At 41.6% G+C, this 22335-nt stretch overlaps 1 protein-coding gene and 1 pseudogene across 1 annotated transcript in view; one reads left to right on the top strand and one right to left on the bottom strand.

The window, feature by feature from the left end:
- The window catches only part of GADL1 (glutamate decarboxylase like 1), a 169837-nt gene extending 158187 nt beyond the window's left edge, over positions 1-11650 (top strand). The window contains exon 15 of the mRNA XM_043595602.1: positions 9858-11650. Within this exon, the coding sequence (XP_043451537.1) occupies positions 9858-10031 (174 nt within the window). The 3' untranslated portion in view covers positions 10032-11650. The remainder of the gene's footprint in view (positions 1-9857) is intronic.
- Positions 11651-20782: 9132 nt separating this feature from the next.
- Positions 20783-21848, bottom strand: LOC122491046 (annotated as a pseudogene).
- Between the last annotated feature and the right edge of the window lie 487 nt (positions 21849-22335).

The raw sequence follows: 22335 nt of genomic DNA, 5'->3' as shown, positions 1-22335 counted from the left end.
CTTTAGCTGCATCTGATTTTATGGGCTATAGACCACCAATTTTACATAATTTAAGCTCGGGAGATTTATACCAATGTAACTCAGATCTAAATTACAGGGGGGCAGATACCAGGGGAATGAGTGAGCGTTGTGTGCAGGAGTAAGAAGAGAATTGGACAGGTAAGGAATGGCAGAAAATATATGGAAAGACGCAAACTGATTCTCCTAGCAATCAAGACAAAGAGCTTTATTGTTTCCTGGGCCACGGTTAAGTGTTTTGAACACTTTATCAGGTTTTGCGATTCATAGAAAAGTTGGCCAGCAATTTCTTTGAAGGTGACTGGCTTATTATTTCTTTATTTTTTTATTTTTCAGGATCACAGTATCTCCTGCCAGCTAAGTCTTATTTTATTATAAAATTGACATAAGAAATTCAGGAAGGGGAGATTCCCAATCTCCTCTCCCCTCCTCTCTTAAAGTTGTTTTTCTGGTCCCAAAGATCTCTCGCCTCTCATCCCATCGTCACCTGTCCCGGGGTCTTAGGTAAAGGACTGTCATTCACCGTGTTCTCAAACTTGCGTCATGATAACAAGCATTTGAAGTGCCTGGTAAATATGAAGACGACCAGGTCTAACACACTGAGATTCAAATTCAGATGCTCTGGATTGGGACCCCCTGATCCAGTTGATTTGTATCTCCAGACACATTTGGGGAACACCTAATACTTCTCTTTGGTCTTCCTTTGATAAAAATATAAGTGGTGGGACAGCACAAGGAGACTGTACAATTTTGGGCACAAGTTCATGGATATGGGGACAGATGACCTTTTCAGTTTACGACTTTTCCACGTGTCCAAAGAAGAAGTAAAATTTTACTTAGAAAGTATTTCTGCTTCCTGCAAAATACTTACACGACACGCGGAAATTTCTAACATACGATAGAAACTCATCCCTGCCCACAATACATTTCAGTGGAAAGCTTCTTTCCCTGCCCACTGCCCACTCCCACCGCCAAACTGCCAAGATGCTCAACTACTGTCTTCCTTTTTAAAAATTTTTTTTTTTCTTCAACGTTTTTATTTATTTTTGGGACAGAGAGAGACAGAGCATGAACAGGGGAAGGGCAGAGAGAGAGGGAGACACAGAATTGGAAACAGGCTCCAGGCTCCGAGCCATCAGCCCAGAGCCTGACGCGGGGCTCGAACTCACGGACCGCGAGATCGTGACCTGGCTGAAGTCGGACGCTTAACCGACTGCGCCACCCAGGCGGCCCCTGTCTTCCTTTTTAAAGGAAAAAGAAGTTTACTTTGCTAAATGTTGGGAAAAACTTGGAACTTAAATGGAAGATTAATACAGAAGTGGCATACATGAGGTGCGAGATTTAATTTCTAAAACTCCTAACTCACAACATCTCAGAATTATTTAAATACAGTTTAGATGCTTTGGGGAGAAAGAATAAATTACAAATCGTGTTTTCACATAACTTTCAAATGCTCATCTCTCAAGAGATGATAATGAAAGAATGTGATAAAAGACCAGGTATGAATGTAAATTGATTAAAAACAAATTCATTTTAAGAAACTTAATAATACTAGTGTCTAGAAGGTGCCGGATTGTATTCTTGGTGCATTCATATGTATTATTTCATTCAGTCCACCTGACAATCCTACAAGGGATTATCAGGTCTTGACAGAAGAAGGTGAGTCCCAGAGGAGTTAAATGTTGGTCCAAAGCCACATCGAATTTCAGGAATTAGGCCCCAGGTCAGTCTAAACTAGCCTCTTGGTTTATGTATGGTTATTCTAAACCTATAACTCAGCATCTAGACTCACTTATAATAATGAAAGGCACGTATTGATAATTACAGGTATAAATTGATCTGTCCTGAGGAAACAGGAAAATTGGTCACTCAGTAAACTCCAGTTTATTTAGCCATCAGGAAAAATTAGGGCGGGGACAGAGGAATTGTACAGGGATATATAAAAATATTTGCTGTTTTTTAAAAATCGCCTCAAAATGCAAAAGAGAAAGTGGAAAATCAGACATCAAACAAAAATTTATGTTAGCTTAGTCACCCACAACTCACCTGAAATCTTCCATTATCATGTGTGAATCACATTTAATAAGCACAGTGGGTACATTTAAATGTTTGATGTAATGTGCTGTAGAGCCTCTATAAAAACTTTGAGCCAGTCAATTTCCACTAGGCCGCACCGCTCACCATGAAGAAAAACTTCAAGTGCCACTGCGTCCAAAATAGTTTTATCTTGTACACCCAAAAGTGGCTACCATGACCCTTCTCATTTCAGGGCTATGGGGAAATTATGTGATTTGCTTAAGGACATGCGGTGAGTGACAGAACTGGAAAGAAACATCCCAATTTAGACCTCCGTTTCCTTTCTAGAGTTTGTGCTCTAGACTTTGTTTGAATAAGAATATTAATCTTCATCAAGTACCGTCTGTTCGCATTACATGCTGCACTATAGTATCATATTCCATATTTTATCAGTTGAATGAAGGGGCACTATCCTATTATCATCTCCTGCCTAGAGATGAGGAAACTGGGCTTTGGGAATTAAAGTTATTTGCCTAATCTCTTAAAGCTCCGTGTCTCCTTAGAGCCTCTCTTATTTTTTTTTTTTTTTTTTAGTTTTTTTTTTTTTTTTAATTATTTTTGACAGAGACAGAGTGCGAGCTGGGGAGGGGCAGAGAGAGAGGGAGACACAGAATCCGAAGCAGGCTCCAGGCTCTCAGCTGTCAGCACAGAGCCTGACACGGGGCTCGAACTCACGAACCGTGAGATCATGACCTGGGCCGAAGTTGGACGCTCAACCGACTGAGCCACCCAGGCGCCCCGAGCCTCTTTTATTTTTAAAGGAATTCATTTATTAATTTAAAAGTTTACATACAGATAGAGCTCACCTCTGAAAGTATATAGTTCTATGGGTTTTGACAAGTGTATAATGTTAGTTACTGGCAAGGCTTTGTATTGGAAATCAGATTATTTGAGAAGAAAGTATAAAGCAAGTTACTTTTCGGGATTGGTCAGGGATAACTGCTGGAAGAAAGTCAGAGTGACAAAGCCTGTCCACCCATCTGTGGTACCGGTTTCATGCTCTGCTGGCATGCTCTGTTGGCATTTCCTGACTCAATGTAGAATTTCTGAAAACAAAACAAAGCACAAAGAAAAAAACCAATGAATATAAGTTTCTATGCGCTTTTTCCTTTGAAAGGGTAGATTTTACATATCATCGCGTATCTTTCCATTTTGACCAGGGAGTCGGTTCATATGTCCCCAACCAAATCTAGCTCATCACCTATTGATTTATAGCCCAGGAACTACGAATGGCTTTAACATTTTGAACTGGTTGAAAGGTCATCACGAGCAGCTTAGTATTTCCTGATATGTGAAAACCATATGTTAAATTTCATTGTCCCTACATAAAGTTTTAACAGAACACAGCGTTGCTCATTTATATTGTCTAGAGCTGCTTCCATGCTAGTGATGGGGGAGTTGAGTATTTGCAACAGAGATTGCATGGCTAACAAAACCTAAAATAGTTACTAGCTAACCCTTTAAAGAAAAAAGTTCGTCTCTCAGATCTAAAATAACTAACATTCAAGTATAGCCGCTGAACATTAGCCTCCATTTTATTCCTTTCTTCGTGTTTCTTTGCTTAACCATGTATGGAGACGTGTGGTCTCGGTATGTCCATAAACTGTTGTGGGGAATACAGAAGAGGCCAAGGAGGTATGGAGTTTAGTGTAGATAGAGGCAAATTTAAAACTCTTTCAAGTGACTTTTTCTTTCTTTCTTTTTTTTTTAATGTCTATTTCTGAGAGAGAGAGACACTAATGTCTATTTTAATGTCTATTTTTTAATGTCTATTTCTCAGCATGAGCGAGGGAGGGGCTGGGAGGGAGGGAGACACAGAATCCAAAGCAGGCTCCAGGCTCTGAGCTGTCAGCACAGAGCCTGATGCGGAGCTCGAACCCACAAACCGTGAGATCATGACCTGAGCCAAAGTCGGACGCCCAACCGCCTGAGCTACCCAGGTGCCCCTCAAGTGACTTTTTATAGAGAGAAAAATATTGTAGATAATTTTCCGCGTTTGACATAAGTTTCTTTCAGGCAAGGTAATCTTAGAACAAGATGTTAATTACAATACTAGTCTCGTAATTTACTCTTCAGTTTATTAGCTTGCCTGCCCACTATATGTTCTACCCACAATATCTGCAAATTATTGTGAGTTTAGCCTCCTACCTCCAAAGAATCTTTGCTTCCTTGGAGAAAATGGAATGTAGGTTAATTAAATTGAAATTGAGACAATAGCTCTAAAAATCTGGAGTTTGAGGAGCATTGATTTGTTCATGGTTTGTGGGAGAATTTAGCAAAACTACAAGTCTGTCTGGATTTATTAGAAGCTCTGGGTCGTATTGTTGTCTAGAGTCAGAGTAGAAGCTTATATAGTATTTGTCCCTCATATTAGCTGCAAAAGCATCATCTCTTTTAATTATGGATTTGTCTTCACGGCCACCCTAGGTGTTGTGATGCTGTGTATTCTACAGGTGAAAAAAATGTGACTTGATTTCACCTGCACAGCAGATAATGGGAATAGGCGTACATGGGTCCTGAAGTTTAGACCGTTTTGAGCCATTTACTATTATAATCTTTGCACGAGTTTTTGAAACACTGATGTAGAGGTTTCACGATTGGGTCCATGGTTTCACTGAAATGCCATTATGACTGAAGCAGGCCCAAGATTTAACAACTGGGAAATGATTTAGGTAAACTAAGGCATAGTGTTGTGATGGAATACAAGACAGCATTCAAAATGGCACGGGAACCATGGCAAGAGGCGTAAATAAACATGCAAAATAACATCAAGATTCATAACTAGCATAATCTATACCCACAAGGAGCCAAGGGAGTTAGAGCAGCAGAGACTTCAAAAGGTCATCTCTAGCCCTTTGCAGATCCATGAACTGAATATTCCCAGTCTGCGATAAGAAAAATATGGAACTCAAGAGCTCCTGCTTAGAAACTTTGACGACACGTTAACAGATTAACTTTACTGTTGAATTAAAAAAATTTTTTTAATGGGGCTTGTAGTTTTCTGTCTTTTACCACATTTTTATTTAGTAATTCATTTTCAATCAATAGTTCGCATTTGTTGCATTTCACAAAAGTATTTCTGCAATGCATTGGAAAAAATAAACCTCCTCCTCACAGTTTGAAAGACACTTTGTGTATCGAAAATGTGTTACCGTCAACCTTAAATATGTTACAAATTTTTAAGACGAAATACCACTTAATGGACATGAAATTTTATTTTCTTGAAAGGCTATGCTAGTGTCTGGTCAGTTACTTGTTATCAAATTACTGTAGTTGGCCAGAATGAGAGTTTCGTTTTCTATTTTTCCCTTGGGTTTAAGCAACTTTTAAATATCAAATGCTATTTTATGCTGCAGGACTGTGACAACAGAATTCTGTTTAAATGACTAAATCATTGCTGGAACATAATTTAAGGTGGCGGGGGTGGGGGGACAGCAATCCTACAGAAACGTGTCGATTAAGTTTCTGTGCAACCAAATAGAAATGTCAGGATCTTCCTCCACTTAAGATGCAGGGACCAGGGCACTGAGGCATGCGAAAAGAATTTGATTTACAATTTGAAGGAAAACCAGCAGTAAAATAATTGAGAGCTGGAAAGCAATCTCACTCCTACCAAATTGCTTTCCTCCATGCATGCTCCATTTAGGGGCGATATTCAGATACTTACATTTAGTTTGTGCATATTTTCTTTCCCCTGTGAATATCCCATCCTGTCGGATTAGGACTATTTCTCTGCTTCGATCAGCAAAAGAGAATATCCAGGTTATCCAGCATTGGGTTGTGCGTGGAGTTTTATAAATAGAAAATAGGTGATTTTTTTTTTAGGTGCAAATATGATAAGCTGGCCGTTAATGAGACCATTCTTGGTCTCTAAATTGCAAAACACGGGTTCCTTTCAAATAAGCTTTAATGTGAGTTCGTGGGAATCAGATATGTGAAAGCACATTGGAGATTGTGAAGAGTTGGTAAAATATTTGTTGGCAACAAGGGTAAACCAGTCCCACTGCTACAATTATAATTTGTGACAGAGATTTAGTGAGTATCAGCCCTGGTGTGGCTTATGGCTTGCTTTTCCCCGCAAAGCGTTCATAGATAAAGGAGATCTTCCCTTCTTGCCTAGGAGTGATTAATCACCTCTAGGAATTAATCATATATGCATGGGCACATAAATAAAATAAGTGTTGTACTGCTAAACCCTTGCTTAGTTTGTTCTGAGTCACATAGATATTTAGTCATTTATTTATAATTTTTTGAACATCAGTGGCAAAAGGTGGCTTAGAAGTTTGGTTCCCATGTATATGTGTATTTAGCCGCGGAGGCCCATTCTACAATGACAAGAATTGTAAAAACCCAAAATATCTTTATATTGAAAGAGCCGACGGGTCCTCTTTTATCTTTCTTGCACACATTCGAGAATATTTTTGGTTTGCTCACAAGAAAGGCAAAACTGACAGATTCATTTTGATAATTGCCTCGTGTGAGCCTCTGACACTTTGTGAGCTGGGATCCAAATTCTAATGCTCTCCAAAGGGAAGGCATAAAATATTACTGGGAAGGGGGAAATAGGGTTATTGAAAAGTAAACAGGAATAGACAATGAAGACTAGGCTTGAGCCAAGAACATGCCTGTTTTAAATTTAAAATTGGCTATAGTCCAGAGCCTGTTATATGCCCCTGGGTACCAAGAGGAAGAAAGAGATGAATCTGAAAGGAATTTTTATTTTTAAAAAAAGTCAGCAGAACCACAACCCATAAGCTCTAAAACTGATAGTCTGTGACTCTCCTGGCCAGATATGTGTGTTATGTGACCCACGTTATAGTTATCAGCAATGGTGCTATTGTATTTTTCCCTCATACCTTCCATTTACATCAAGAGGCCACTTGTTTGAAATAAAACTAAATGTACCTTTGTCATGAACCTGAGTCAAACCATGGTTCCTCGTTGCTTTGTGACAAAACAGGAAGGTTTTTGAGAGCACTAAATGACAAACGGTGGGTTAAAAAGTGTAATGTACATGTGCTTGTGCACAGACATGTGCACACACACACATACCTACATGCACACGCACACATTCACATCCATAGTCACACAAGAAACCCTCCTACCCAAGGTGGTGAGGATTGGTCAGTTACAGCAAATACTCCTAGAAGAAAATGTGATGCATACGTGACTTAAACATTTTAACTTAAAATATATCTATGTGTATTTATTTCCCCCATCTTTCGGTGGGAGGCTGCTGTTTTCTTTTCCCTGTCAAATGAGGATTTTTTCTAAAAGCTTTCCAAAAGTAAGTGAGGTTTTTCTTGAGTCGGGATCCGATGATCAAAGGGCCTTTACCGTTCTTACGTTAACTACAGGAGTCATCTGTCCCGTCCAGCCCCTGTTTCTGTAAGCAGAGTGAGGGTGTGGCAGCTGTGTGGCCATCTGTGTGCAGAATCAGTCTAGACTCTAGATTCTGCTTGAAGGCTTTTCCAGTTCTGTTCCTGCACCTGACTTGCGGGGATGTTTAGCAAACCCCCCCCCGCCCCGACTTCATCCAGCCTTTCCAAAGGCTTCAAATTAGTTTTTATGGAAAGCACTCTCTTTTTTCGCATTCACCTTTCATTTGCTTATATATCATTTCACAAGATTTTTATAATTCCAATAACAAATGATACTTAAATACAGAGCTTGGCAAGAAAACTCAGTGGATGCTTGGAGCATTCATATTTAAGAGTTTCAAACAGATATACGTAGAGCATAGGTATGTAGAGTGTTCCCTACTTGCTTCCTTTTAGCATCCACTGAACATTTGTCACTAAATTTTGCAGAGATTGGAGATGATGTTTATTTAACCCTGCTTTCCTAATCTCTAAAGAGCTCAGGTAAAATTTGTGACATACTTCCAGCAATCTGTAGAACTTGATCGTTCATATTTTTTCACTAACTTGACCTCTGACTTCATCTTCTTTTTCTATATTTTTTTTTCTTTCATGCTCATAGATTTTCTTTTCATGTCTCATTATACAGTGAGAGAACACCAATACTTTGCTAGAATGGCAATGTGGTTGTGCTTAATGGATGTTTGTTTTTGCTGTCGTAGGCTTAGAGTAGTCCACGTTATGCAAGATTTAGGTTCTAAAATTAGCACATATGGGGAAAAAGTACTTAGTTAAAATTATCCTTACACACCCCTGGAAGGCTCTGTGGGTGAGTCTAACACATCCTGCCAATAGAGGTCTAAAACCCCCAATTTTTCCATAAGCTTTGCAATAGCTCAAGATGAATGTCAGATAAAGTAGTTTGGCTTGTTTTCAGGGGGATATCTGACAAAACATAGGTATGTTTAAAGACTAGAGTGGTGTGGGATGGTCACACCCTGAAATAGGCTCGTGGGAACAGAGAATTTTGACCCTAACCTAAGGAATTTCAAAGCACATCATGCTTGGTGTTATTTATGTATGCTTTCTTCCCTTCTGAATTAAGTAAGACTCATCTTTCTGAGGAGATGAGAACATAAACTCATTATATTTTCATCATATGTTCATGTAGGCGCGCTCAAATTTTGAAACAGTTAAAAGGAAAATGGAAAACCTTTGCTTGCCTTTCCAAGCCAGGAAGAGTGCGCTCTTTTAAATTGTTTGATTTGGTATTTCAAAGAGCAGCTTTGCTCTTTTAAAAGTTTATAACCTAGTTCTTGGGTGGTCACACTACCGATATGAAAATGGGCTGATTTTTCCATTTAGTTCTTAAATTGGACTAATTTCTTCAAACATTAAACTTTTAGAAAAATTTGTACAGTTGGATTATCAGGTCCCATTTTCCCTGTGTTACCTGGAAATCTTTAAAATAGGGGCTTCCTGTTTTATTCCTGCCTTTACACCTCTTAATAAAAGAGTGTTTATGTTTCACACATACTATTAATAAACTAATAAAATATTAGTCTTCAAAGCAGAACCGTGCATAATATCTGTATTCATGTTTTCCTTTGTAGACTATCGATGCAAGACTGTTAGTGTGTGTGTGTGTGTGTGTGTGTGTGTGTGTGTGTGTGTGTGTGTGTGTTTTCCCACCCAGGGCTAATTTTCTTTATTTAAGATGCCTGAACTGGAGGGGCATTTGGGTGGCTCAGTCAGTTAAGCATCCCAAACTTGATTTCGGCTCAGGTCATGATCTCAGGGTTTATGAGTTTGAGCCCCTCATCAGGCTCCACACTGACAGTCTGTAGCCTGCTTGGGATTCTTTCTCTCTCCTCCTCCCCCCTCACTCTCTTTCTCTCTCTCTCTCAAACTTAAGTAAAACTTAAAAAAATAAAAACATGCCTGAACTGGAAGAGTTTTTAGTTCAAAGTTGGGAATGTGACATCTGATACTTTTAAATCTGTGCTCTCTGGGGACACTGGGTTGTTTTGAAAGAGACAGCAGTGCCTAATGATTTAGGGTTCAGAGTGTGGGCTTAGGTGAGGCTGCCTTCTCTTTCACTGACTTTTTCTGAACATGGGACCTCAGACTGATCACCTTGTACCTCAATTTCCTCATCCAAAAATGGGGATATCTGTATCTCCCTCATGAAGTCACTGTGGAGGTTAAATGAATTAACTGATCTAAAGCCATTGGATCAGCCTTCATATGCTGCAGGTTCTCAGTAGATTATTATGAACGTTGACCTTGTTGTGCGCAAGGGAACGGGGTCCACAGTGGATGCCAGTGAGTATCAGATGCCTGGTTGGAATGCAGCAGGAATGCGCTCTGTCTTTCACCGCCTCCCTCCTCTCGCCCGTGCAGGTGGCCCCAACCATTAAGGAGCGGATGATGAAGAAGGGAAGCCTGATGCTGGGCTACCAGCCCCACCGGGGGAAGGTCAACTTCTTCCGCCAGGTGGTGATCAGCCCTCAAGTGAGCCGGGAGGACATGGACTTCCTCCTGGACGAGATAGACCTACTGGGGAGAGACATGTAGCTGTGGCTTTTGGTTCCCCAGAGGCACGGGTCCTGTCCTGGGGATCTGGGGACATGGAGACTGTGGCCCTTCTGGTGAGAAATAGGAAAGGTGGCCTGGTCTGGCCTGTCAAAGCGGAAATGCTAAGCAAATAGTGTTAAGGACTCTTTAGCTGCCTGGGCACTAGTGTTGCTAGAAAGGAGGAAGTGAAAAAATGGACTTGCTCAAAAATTGTCTTTAGGACACAGCCTCGAAGAGAGTTTATTTAGTAAGTACCACACAGGGCCTGGGTTCTAAGCTTCGATTGCCCTTTTCAAGAACATGTAAATTAATAGTTGAAAGCAGTGGTTCTCGAGTTGGTGGTCCCTCCACTAGGAGCATCAACATTGCCATGGAACTTGTTAGAAATACAGGTTCTCAGCCCTGCCCAGACCTACCGAACCAGACCCTTTGTATTTCAAGTGCGACTCAACATTCTGTATTTGAAGTAGCTTTCCAGGTGATTCTGAGGCAAGGCAAAATCTGGAACCAGTGGCTTAGTGCAACCTTGTGAAGACTGAATAATAACTCCGATGTTTTGCCAGCAAAGAGATAGCTAATATTTCAGCGACCCCTGAGTCAGTTTGAAAATACGGCCATGGCATCTGTAGCACAAGTGTTTAGGGGCATCAGAAGTATATATATTTTTGAACAGAGGAACTGTTTAAGATGTTTACTTTACAAAGATGTATCTTTTGTGCAGCTGAATGTTTATTCTCAAAAGTTAAAATTAACCATGATCTATTCTAAATTACTTAAATTAGAGATAAGGATAAGGACAGACACTTTGTAGCATGGCCTTTTTAATGAAAGCAATGGTACTCATTCACTTCCCAAAGCGCTTGTGCCATTAGCTTGGAGTAGACATTAGATACAGATGTCTCCAGCTATGTATCTCTCTCGGCGTGAGGGGCCCATTTCTTATCTTATTCTCTGCGTATAGGAAATAACCAGAATGAAGTCCAGGGTTATACAACATTCCCTTTATCAAGCTTTGAAACGTCAGTGTAGACTATTAAGTGGTTTATATTAGGCAGAGAATCTGGGAATTGGAGGCCTTTTCAGTGCAGACACCTCCCCTGTTCCTCTTGGGAGCGGGTGATTGTAATTCTGTCTCTGATCCTGGTCCTGGGTTTCTAGGAGAATTCTATTTGACTAAGAAATAAACAGAATTCAGAGGTGTGGGTGCGGAGTTCCACAGGTAAGGTTGTGAATCTGATTAGAACTCTGATTTGGGAGGCAAAAAAGATTGAAGAGTATTAGACTTCGCATATTCAATAAGCTTCCATACGATATCGTCAACTGTGTTGATTACATTTTGAAGAGTAAAAAGCAGATGTGTACTATTGCTCTATTCCATGTTTTCACTTCAGGTGTGTGCTTTCTCAATATCTCCATCAGTCAAAGAATATTTTAATCTTTCTCTGAATCACTTTATTCTCTGGTGATAACTATTTGTGTGTGTGTGTGTGTGTGTGTGTGTGCATGTGTGTTTTACATATCTTGTTGCTTCTTTGTTTTAATGTCTACATAAAATGTTCCTGAAATTGATATTTGCAATAACTCAGGTTTCATGAAATAAAAAGCAACATTAGCGCCCACTGAATGTTACCGACTTTTCTATTCCTGTCATCTCCTCTTTACTGGGTTTTCTCAATGCATTTTAGAAGTGAATTGAGTTCCGCTGGGATTTTAGCTAAATGATTGAATGAGTCGGTTGGAAGCTGTCTGTTTTTTAGCCAACACCTTGAGTAAAATGGAAAAAGCAGTTATAGCAAAGTGGGGATTTGTCTCTTGTTTTGTCTTCTATCGGGAACCCGATAGCCATGGCTCAGCTCCCGTTGGACCTTTTCTTGAGAGATGATAGTTCCTTGATCAATGAAAAGAATAACTGTTACCAGATACTTTAAAAAGTCCATTCTTTGATCCTTCACATATTCAGATACACCACCCCCAATCATGTATTTGGCTGAATGGTCAAGAATAATTTTCCAACAAAAGGTTAATTGTAATTCATTCACTCCTTGAACATATAGATGGTGTGCCTAGTACATCCTGGGCAACTATCTAGGTGCCAGGGATATTCAGGGAATGAGACAAAGTGCCCGCTCCTCTGAGGCTTTCAGTCTAGTTGAGGCAGACAACAAGTAAATATGTAACAAATCAGGTGGTAATAAGAATTTTGAAGAAAGATTAGGGAGAATAGAGGGGAAGAGTATGGAGAGGAGAGAAGCGTGTGCTATTGGAGAAAAGTTGGTTGGGGTAGGGCCTCTCTAATAAGGTGACATTTGAGGGGAGACTAAGGAAGTGAGGGAGGGGACCATCTGGGTGTCTGGGGGAAGGGTATTCTAGATTGAGGATATGGTCAGTGAAAGGCCTGAGGAGCAATATTCTTAGTATGTTCAAGGACCACTGTGGAGGTAAGCGAGGCTGAAGCAGAGGGAATCATGGAGTGAGTGGTAGATGATTACATCACAGAAGTATCTGGGAGTCAGTACACTGGGCCCTGTGGGTGGGGACTTAGATTCAGACAGAAATAGCATTGGACAATCTGAACAGGGTATTGATGTGATTCAACTTCTATTTTAGAAGGGTCACTTTTTTTTTTTAATTAGAGAGAGAGAGAGATTGAGAGATGGGGAGGGAAGGGCAGAGGGAGAGTGAGAGAGAGACAGAGAGAATCTTAAGCAGGCTCCACTGTCAGCATGGAGCCTGATCCGGGGCTTGATCCCATGACCCTGGGATCATGAACTGAGCTGAAATCGAGAGTCAGAGATTCAACCAACTGAGCCACCCTAGGTGCCCCTAGAAGGATCACTTTGATTACCGTTTGGAGAATAGGATGTCTGTGGTCAGGCGTGGATTCAGGGAGACCAAACAGGAGGCAACCACAAGAGTTCAAACAAGAAATGATGATAGTTTATACTAGTCGCAATGAGGGAAGTGACGAAAAGGGGTCTGACCCTGGAGGCATTTGCAGGTAGAATTGATAAGGTTGGCTGATGGAGTGGAGTATTCCAGGAGAAATGGGGGATTCAGGAGAGTTTCGTACACTTTTAGTCTGGGCAACTGTAAGAAAGGAATTGCCATCTGCTGAGAGAAGGACTCTGAGGAGAGTAGTTTAACCTGTTTGGGGTCACGTAAAATTTGAGGTGTCTATGCCAGACAACCAGGTCTGATGTAAGGAATTACTTTTGAGTCTCAGTTTCAGGGGGGAAGTTGGGGCTAAAGCTACAAGTTTAAGAACCACCAGCATAGGGATGTTAATTCAAATTATGGGACTGGGTGAGATCATCTAAAGGTCTAGACCAGAGATATAAAAGGAGAGGCAGGGCAAGGACTGAGCCCTGGGACTTGAGCACAAGATGGAGAGGACCAGCGATGAAGACTGAAAAGGAGCAGCCAGTGAGGCAGAGGAAGAACCAAGAGAGTGGTCACCCACAGGCCAAGTAAAGAAGCATTTTGGGGGGAGGAGGGAATGCCCAACCATATCAAATGCTGGGGACGGGTCAAGTGAAAACAGATTTCCTTTAGAATTGGCAATCTATTCGTTATTACCGGCCATCGTTAAAATGTCTCACTGAAATTTTATTTTCTAAAAACAGGCATTTAAAATATAATTTTCAGTATTTCCTTTCGCAGTTAGTAGACTTGATTCAGTTGGTTGAAAACTGTTCAACTGGTTGGCATAGACACTCTAAAATTCCTGTTTTGGCTTTTGACATTTAACAATAGTTCTTTATTAAAAAAAAGATCCGGTTACATAAAGGGATTTGGACTTCAAGAAGTATCTCGTTGCTAACTGCATCAAAGAGGATGAGATTTAGTAGCATGCACATGAAACCCCAATTAATTGTGGTTTCATTGGAGGGGTTTATTTTTCTCTATTCAAAGGAGGTTCCAACATAGATAACCTGGAGTTGGTATCTTACCTTGGGTTACCCAGTAAGAAGACACAGATAAGGATTTGAGAGCAAGAAGCCTGATCACTTGGTGAGCCCAGAAAGCACTGTTTGGGAGCCAGTGGAGTGAAGAAGGAAACCAGTATAGTGAATGTTAGTGAGCAAATTAATGCTGTGACGACTGTCCATGACCTCTGGGAAAGAGTGTAGAACGTACCTCACAGGTGTTCCATCTGAGGGGCAAAGAAGATGGGGTATTTAATGCATTGGGGAATTAACTGAATGAGAGCTGATCCCAGGAGTATTAGCTCCCTGACCATCCTGATCATACTTCCATGGCCCTAAGAGGTTTACAAGCAGAGAATACAGGTGCTTACCACCCAAGCCTTGAGCGGGACTGGTGAATGTTGGGGAGACTTGGGAGGGGTGCTGACCGCTGGATGGTACCTCCACCCTATTGGGGAGGGACCCCAGATCCTTCCATATTTTCACCCTGCCATCCTTAGAGATGGATTCATTCATCAAGTTTTACTCATGGGTGTAATTTGTGCACTGTGGTTCCAGCCATCTTCTCCAACTTTCAAGTTGGAGCAGCAAGAAGCAGAAAGAAACTTTCCCAGGAGCTACCCACCCCCCGCCCCTCTTCATGTGACACACTTTCTCTTCGGGAAAGAATGGGAAATACAGTATTTTTCGTCTGCTTGTTTTTGTGGGTGTTTTAAAGCTCTACATATGTTGATGCCCACAACCATATAAGTAGTTCTGTTAGTAGTGAAGAAAAATATGAGGACAGGTACTGACAGGCAACTTGTGGTTTTTGCCACTGTGACAATGCATTGAGTGGCACCAGTTCTGAAAGCATTATTTTTCCAGAGAGCTCAGAAATAACCTAGGTTGATAAGGTTTGATTCCATTTTAACTGGAATCTGGTCTGGTTGGTCCAAGCTAAGCAGCGTCAGCCTTGCCCCGGTCACATTTACCTAATCCAACCGGAAATGGATTGATACAACTTGAAATGTCCTAATCCCCTTAACTCAATTAGAGCCAATTTTGAACAGGGAAAAAAAAAATTTTTTTTTTAGGTTCAATTTAACCTCTTCAGGACCAGTTTTATTTCTCTTAATCTAAACCGGTCTGAACTCACCTAATATAATCAGAGCTGGCCTGATTCCAGTTTGAAGCAATTTTACGTCTCTCTACCTTGATCACATTCCATTTGAGCTAGCTTGATCTTGTTGGGAATTCATTCCAGCAAATTAGAAATGGTTTGATTTTGTTTTGATTTGTTTGAGATTTATTTTATATGGTTTAGTTCAAGAAAAATTGGATTACACTTGCTTAATCCAACAGGATGCATTAAAAAAGCCCCCTTTTCAGGAAGCCCCTGGTTTTAGGGAACCCATTCAAATAGCAGCATTACAGTAAGCGACACCTGACCAGCTCTTCAGAGAAAAATAATCTCACAGCACAAAGGACAACCCCAGGTTCAATTGGAATCACACATGGGGAAAAATGAGACCTCTCCGTCTCTATTCTATTTTCCACTCCCTTCTTTCCTGGCATGAGACTGGTTACATGAAGCACCCTGACCCTGAAAATGAAGGCCCATGTGGGGACAGGTGTAGGTGGAGCGCCGTAGCTAAAAATTAGAAAAAAATGTCTTCACTTTTTGTAGCTATATGGAGAGGAAAGAGTCATCGTGGACCAATCCTAGCAATCTGACTATGCCTGGCATCCCACAGTTACTTGGCAAACAAAAGCACTGAGAACCAGCTTGGTCTCAGAGGGAAATAATTATTTCATACTGTCATGGCACCTTTCTCAAATTAGGAATTTTTATTTTTTTTTTAGATTAGGAATTTTCCTGTCTCCTTTTTGCCTTGGAAGTTGGAGGGCAGCAGTAGAGAGGGTCTTTTGACTTGAAATATTAAGAAATGTTTAGGGGCTTCTGAGTGGCTCAGTTGGTCAAGTGTCCAACTTTGGCCCAGGTCGTGATCTCGTGGTTCGTGAGCTTGAGCCCCGCATCAGGCTCTGTGCTGATAGCTCGGAGCCTGGAGCCTGCTTCAGATTCTGTGTCTCCCTCTCTCTGTCCCTCTCCCACTCACGCTCTGTCTCTCAAAAATGAATAAATGTTAAAAAAAAATTCAAAAATAAGAAATGTTTATAGGGACCAGAGTGGAGGTGAAAATAAATATTTTCTGAGTATTTGGTCATTGCTTTGTTTCTCGGACCTTTTTGAGTTCCTGGACCACTGTGCTAATGCTTACTCGACAACTCCACTAGGGTGTCTCACTCAAACTCAGCAAGCCCAAAACTGACTCATGATTTCCTACCCCAACCCTACATTCATCTTCAAACCTGTTTTTTCGTCTGTGTTTTCATTTCAGTGAATGACACAACTTCCTATCTAGTGTAGCAAACCAAAATGTATAATTCAGGCTTGATACCTTGTGGGTCTCTCTCTCCCCCCACTGTCCAATGACTTAGCAAGCCTTCTTGGGTTTCCCTCCAAGACATGTCCCCAATCCATCCGTTTATCCAAGCTGTCCAAATTCCAGACATTTTTCACCTCTCCTCCAGACTATAGCAATAACTTCCTTGGTGTTATCCATGCATTGGTTCTGGGCTCTGTCTAATCTACTTAACCAAACTGCAACTAGATTAGAACACGGAACTGATCCTATCTCTCACTTTCTGTTTGGTCTTAGGATTGACAACTACCAACTCTGCCAAAGACCTTTAGAAAACCTGTTGATCAAGCAAAGCTAAGTTTATTGGCTCTGTCGAGTACAGGGAACACTGCCTTGCAAGAGTCTTAGTGGTGTCTCAGAAGGGAGAAGTTGGAGGATGGTATTTACAAGCTTCAGGTCTGTGCTCCGATGGCTCTTCCAAGGCAAACTGATTGGGATACAGTTAATCATGGGATCATTTAGGCTTGGTGGGCACAGCAAGGTGAGATACTTGATGTAAGTCTTGATAAATACACTGTTGTGTGATAAGCAAGCTGTTTCTGCAGGGAGCACTCTTTTGTCCTGATGGGAGAGATGGCTCAAATGTTTGTCTGGATAAATTAGTTGGCAGGGTTTCCTAAAGCAAACGGGGAAGTTATTCTCTGATTTACAACCTTAGCTTTCTGAGCGAGAATCTCCTGAAACGAACATTTAAATCATGCTGACGATAGTCATCTTGGTTCTCGGTCCTGGTGGTTAAGCTACACGGAAGCAAGTGATTTCAGTTCTCAGGATAAAGATCAAGTTCTGGCAGTGGCTGCCAAGACTCTTACTCCTTCCAATTCCCATACAGTTTCAACTTTGCGTTGCGTTGCCTCCATCCTGCTGAGAGCCAGAAAAGTCAGTGTTCTTCCAGATCCTTCGTGTCAAAACTTTGGGATGTAGTACTTTCTCTTCCTAAAATGCTGTTCCCCCCTTCTCCTAACTGAATTTCTGCACACAGTTCAGATCTCAGCTTGATTCTCAGTTTCTTAGAATAACATCTCTCCCTGCCCAAAAGGGGATCTGCATCAATATAAATAATTTTCTTTTTTTTAATTTTTAATGTTTATTTATTTATTTGAGAGAGAGAGAGAGAGAGAGAGAGAGAGAGAGAGAGAGAGAGAGAGAGAAAGATCATGAGTTGGGGAGGAGCAGAGAGAGACAGAGAAACAGAATCCAGAGCAGGCTCCAGGCTCTGAGCTGTCAGCACAGAGCCTGATGCAGGGCTCAAACTCATCAACTGAGAGATCATGACCTGAGCTGAAGTCAGACACCCAAACAACTGAGCCACCTAGGCTCCCCTTCTCTATAATTTTCTTAAACTGAATGTTTCACTATTTGTAATCATGTATTTCTGTATACTTTAAAATTAGACTATGATATACAGAGGGGGATTGGGACATAGTAATTGCTCAATAAATTATTGTGGCAGTGAGGAAGGTTGGCAGGTAAGTGCAATAATATGCTTTCAGAGATAACTTTTTTATTTAGGGGAGGTTTGGATACCTAAGTATAAAACAATTAACCTATGCCTTAGAGAAAACTCTTAAGTCACCCGTTAATCTTAAAACACATTGCTTTGAGGGACACCTGGGTAGCTCAGTTGAACGTCCTGCTTTGGCTCAGGTCATGATCTCGAGGTTTGTGAGTTTGAGCCCCACATCGGGCTCCCTGCTGTCAGCACAGAGCCCGCTTTACATCCTCTGTCCTCCTCTCTCTTTTCCTCCTCCCCGGCTTGTGTGCACACACACTCTCTCTCAAAAATAAATAAACATTTTAAAAGATTTAAAAATAAAAAAAAACCCACATGCTATGAATTGAAATGTCAGTGTGTTACTGACACACACAGCGTATAACCGAAATGTGTTAGCGTATGTGCTCCTGCAGAAAAGGAGCCAAGTTTCCTCTTAAAAATAAACTTAGATTTGACTTATCTCAGAAAAACTTTCTTATTGGAATAAGAATAGTTTTGATTTCTAGATATTTTCTCACGAGAGTGAGGGACTAAAGCCACATCTACCTTAAGGCATCACAAGTTATGGTTTGGTTAATATTTCCCTAACGCTGCCTAATACCAGCTCACGTTAGCAATATTCTGCAATTCTGCCTGATTGCCGAGAACAACGTAGGATACAAAGAGTTACCAACTGTCTCTCAAGTGAATGGTGAGTCCCGAACAATTTTTATTCTGTTATCTGGATGGAGGCTTTAAGGTTTCTTGGGGTAGATCGTATTCTGCTGGAGACCAAAGGGCCAGAAGGGTGTTACGCCATTCTGGAAACACAGCTGTTCTCTCTGCAAGGGGGACGTCTCTTGCTGCTGGTAGGCTGGGTGAGGAAGAAGATGAGCGATGGGGGTTGAGCTTTGGGGGACACTTTATTACCTCCTCCTTTCCCTGCTTTTAGAATAGGACCCTATTATCACAGTGGGGAACCCATGCTAATTATAAAAATATACCTTTCATATCATACCTAAATCAACATGTGAGTTGGGGTTTTAGGTGAATGATTAGGTCAAGTGTTCAAAAACCCAAACACATGGTTCCCTAAGGTCTCTCGGACTTGGGTCCACTAGAGAGGAATCTTCTTATCCTGAGACCTACAGCCACAACTGAGTGTTTACTGCCTGTTGCCCTGGAACCTGTGGATCAATTCTGGTATTTCTCATATCCTTAGGGAAGAAAGACACATCCCAACCTGCAGGGCTTCCAGGGAGGTTGTGCACACATGTTATAGACACTTGCTGGTCTACCAGGCGAGAGCACTCAGGTTCCTCTTATTCTTGTGTGCAAATTGTAAAAATTCTTCGGTATCTGTAAGGTCTCGATGCCCATTATAGTTGTAGCCACATAGTAAAGTCTAGGTAGGGGCGCCTGGGGGGCTCAGTGGGTTAAGTGTCTGACTCCTGATTTTGGCTCCGGTCATGATCTCAGGAACCGTGAGATCAGGCTCTGCACTGATTGCACAAGAGCCTGCTTGGGATTCCTTCTCTCCCTCTCTCTCTGCCCCTCCCCTGTTCGTGCCTGCTTGCTTTCTCTCTCTCTCTGTCTCTCTCTCCCTCAAAAATAGATAAACTTAAAAATATAAAAATAAAGTCTAGGTGGGAATTTCTGCATCACATCTCCTAATGGGAGCAATCAAGGACGAAGAGCTAGATGATCCTGGAGACTACCCATAAGACCGTGTGTGTGTGTGTGTGTGTGTGTGTGTGTGTGTGTGTGGTTATAGATTAGGGCTCAGTTTTAGGTTGAAGGCATGTGGTTATAGGGCCGGGACTGGCTTGACCAGGATGCTGGTCAGCTGCTGTCAGCAGGTCTGGGTTATCTAAAGCCACAAAGGGAATCGGATATTTTTAACTGGAATGCAGTGATTTAGCAGAATCCCCATGCTCTACACCTTGGGGAAAGCATGGATTGAATCCTGGAGAGGTCAAGCCTAAATAACAAAATCCAGATACCAACGACGGGGAGTAAGGTAGACTTAACAGAGCCTGACAGAGCTGTGAAAGCCTGACTTCTAAATGAGATCAAATTGGTACCAACGTTCCTGACTGAATACTAGCTGATGTTTGAATTGCACCCTTCCAAGTCAGTGGTTCTGCATATGTGATGTGTATGCAGATCACACTACCCTGAAGGGCCAAAGTCAGGGTGCACTATTATGAATGAAGGCATTTGTGGAAGATTAACACAAGTCTTTGATTTTGAGTAGGTGCTTGAATGGTTGTCGTTACCAGGGAAATTTGAAGAGGGGCTAGTTTGGCAGACAAGTGGGTGAATCTGATTTTTGATACGTAGCTTGCAATAACAGGGATGTATTACAATTCAGAAAATGGAAACAAGCTAACCATCATAAATTGCCATTATTTATGAAAACTGAAGAAAAACTGGGTTACCAGCCCCTGTGTCAACCCACCTTCTAAAAAGTGCCTGGTAATTAGAGACCAAGGACTGGCATTTGTGCTGCTGTGGCCGATCTCAAATTCCATGCTGAGTGTTGTGTAATGCTGCTTGCTGTAGTGATCATTGAATGGCTTCACGTCTTGGGCCTCATCCTATCTAAATGGATTGCCTTTGGTTCTTATTTTCAAAAGAAGAAAAGATCCAATGAATATTCATCGAAGATTTTGCTGAATTGAGAACAGGAGCTGTGTGTTTGGATGACTTTGGACTCCATTGTGAGTTTGATTGAGTGCTGATGACTTTCCCTAATTTGAAGAGTAATTATCCCTGAAATCTCTTGTCTGTCTTTTCTGTCTAAAATCACCATTAAATCCCGAAAATAAAACAAATACTCAGCAACAGTTACTCTCAATGATAGGAGTCAAGTGTATTCTAGACTTAGTTAGATTCCATATCAATTTCCTTCTTGGTGAAAAGTCGATCCCAGTGAGTTTCGGTGCTGAAGTGCAGCATCAGGTTCACCTGGTTCAAGGAACCAGATATACTCGTCCATAAGGAACAACCAAACAACTGAACAAAACACAACTGAGCAAAACATACGAGAGGGAGACAGAATCCAAGCAGGCTCTGCACTGTTAGTGCAGAGTCCGATGTGGGGCTTGAGCTCATGAACCACAAGATCATGACCTGAGCGGAGATCAAGAGTCAGATGCTTAACTGACTGAGCCACCTAGGTGCCTGGAGAGTGAGCTCTTTGAAGAGATACTTGTCCAGCCCAGCCTGGGGGCCAGCCAACCTACAGCGGTTAATCACATGGTTGCCATCTTCTTGATGAGTTTCACCTGCTCATCTAAGAAGTGGTTCTCCAGGAAGTCCCAGAGATGCAGGTCTTTGTGGGCAGAACCCAGGGCAGGCAGATCCAAAAGGGTCCAGATTCTTCTCCAGGCCCATGGTGACCTCCATGGCATCCAAAGTTTTATGCCACTTATTCTGGGACAGCTTCTACACGTCCTGAAAGAGAGGGTACAGCAGCTGTGCTGGTTTTGCATCTTTAAGACCCCATGCCCTCATGCTTCTTTTCTCCAAACTCAAGGAAGAGGCTAATACCCTCCTGAGCCACATCGTGGCAGATGAAATAGAAGGCCAGAGAGAGGTAGGTGTAGAAAGCTTTCAGATGGAGGCTGACCAAGCAGTCGATAGGGATGGTCTCCACCTCAGTGGATTAATTCTGAGCAATCTGGGAATTCACGGTTGATTGGCAATAAGGAGCTAAGCTCAAAAACTGGTGTTGGCTGGTCTGGAGGGTAGAGGATGGCTCAGAAGATGGTCCCCGGAGATTGTGACTAGAAAAGAGGCTAGAGAATGGTAGGACATTGCTAGAAGGGGTGTCCCTGGGTCTGTTCTGTCCAAACACCATGGAAACAAGAGGCAGATCCATGGGACCACTGGGCACACTGCCCATACAGAGATTTTTTTTTTTTTTTTTACAGTATGGTACTGTAAATGTATTTTCTCTTCCTTATGATTTTTTTAAACTTATTTTTAACGTGTATTTTTGAGACAGAGACAGAGTGTGAATGGGGGAAGAGTAGAAAGAGAGGGAAACACAGAATCCGAAGCAGACTCCAAGCTCTGAGCTGTCAGCACAGAACCCAATGTGGGGCTCAAACTCAAAAACTCTGAGATCATGACCTGAGCCGAAACTGGATGCTTACCCGACTGAGCCACCCAGGTGCCCCTTCCTTATGATTTTCTTAACATTTTCTTTTCTCCACCTCACTTTTTTTGTAAGAATACAGTCTATAATGTATATACAAAGTGTGTATTAATTGTTATGGGTAAGGCTTCTGATCCGCCGTAGGCTCTTATTAGCTAGGTTTTAGGGGATTCAGACGTTATAGGGGGATTTTTGACTGCGGGGTTTGGCAGGTCTAATCCCTGTGTTGTTCAAGGGTCAAGCATATTGAATAGGCAAGAGCTGCAGAGATAGA

The sequence above is a fragment of the Prionailurus bengalensis genome, chromosome C2 (assembly GCF_016509475.1).
Source record: "Prionailurus bengalensis isolate Pbe53 chromosome C2, Fcat_Pben_1.1_paternal_pri, whole genome shotgun sequence".
Taxonomy (NCBI): domain Eukaryota; kingdom Metazoa; phylum Chordata; class Mammalia; order Carnivora; family Felidae; genus Prionailurus; species Prionailurus bengalensis.
Note: the sequence above shows the minus strand (reverse complement) of the source record. Positions and strands in the feature narration are given on the sequence as shown.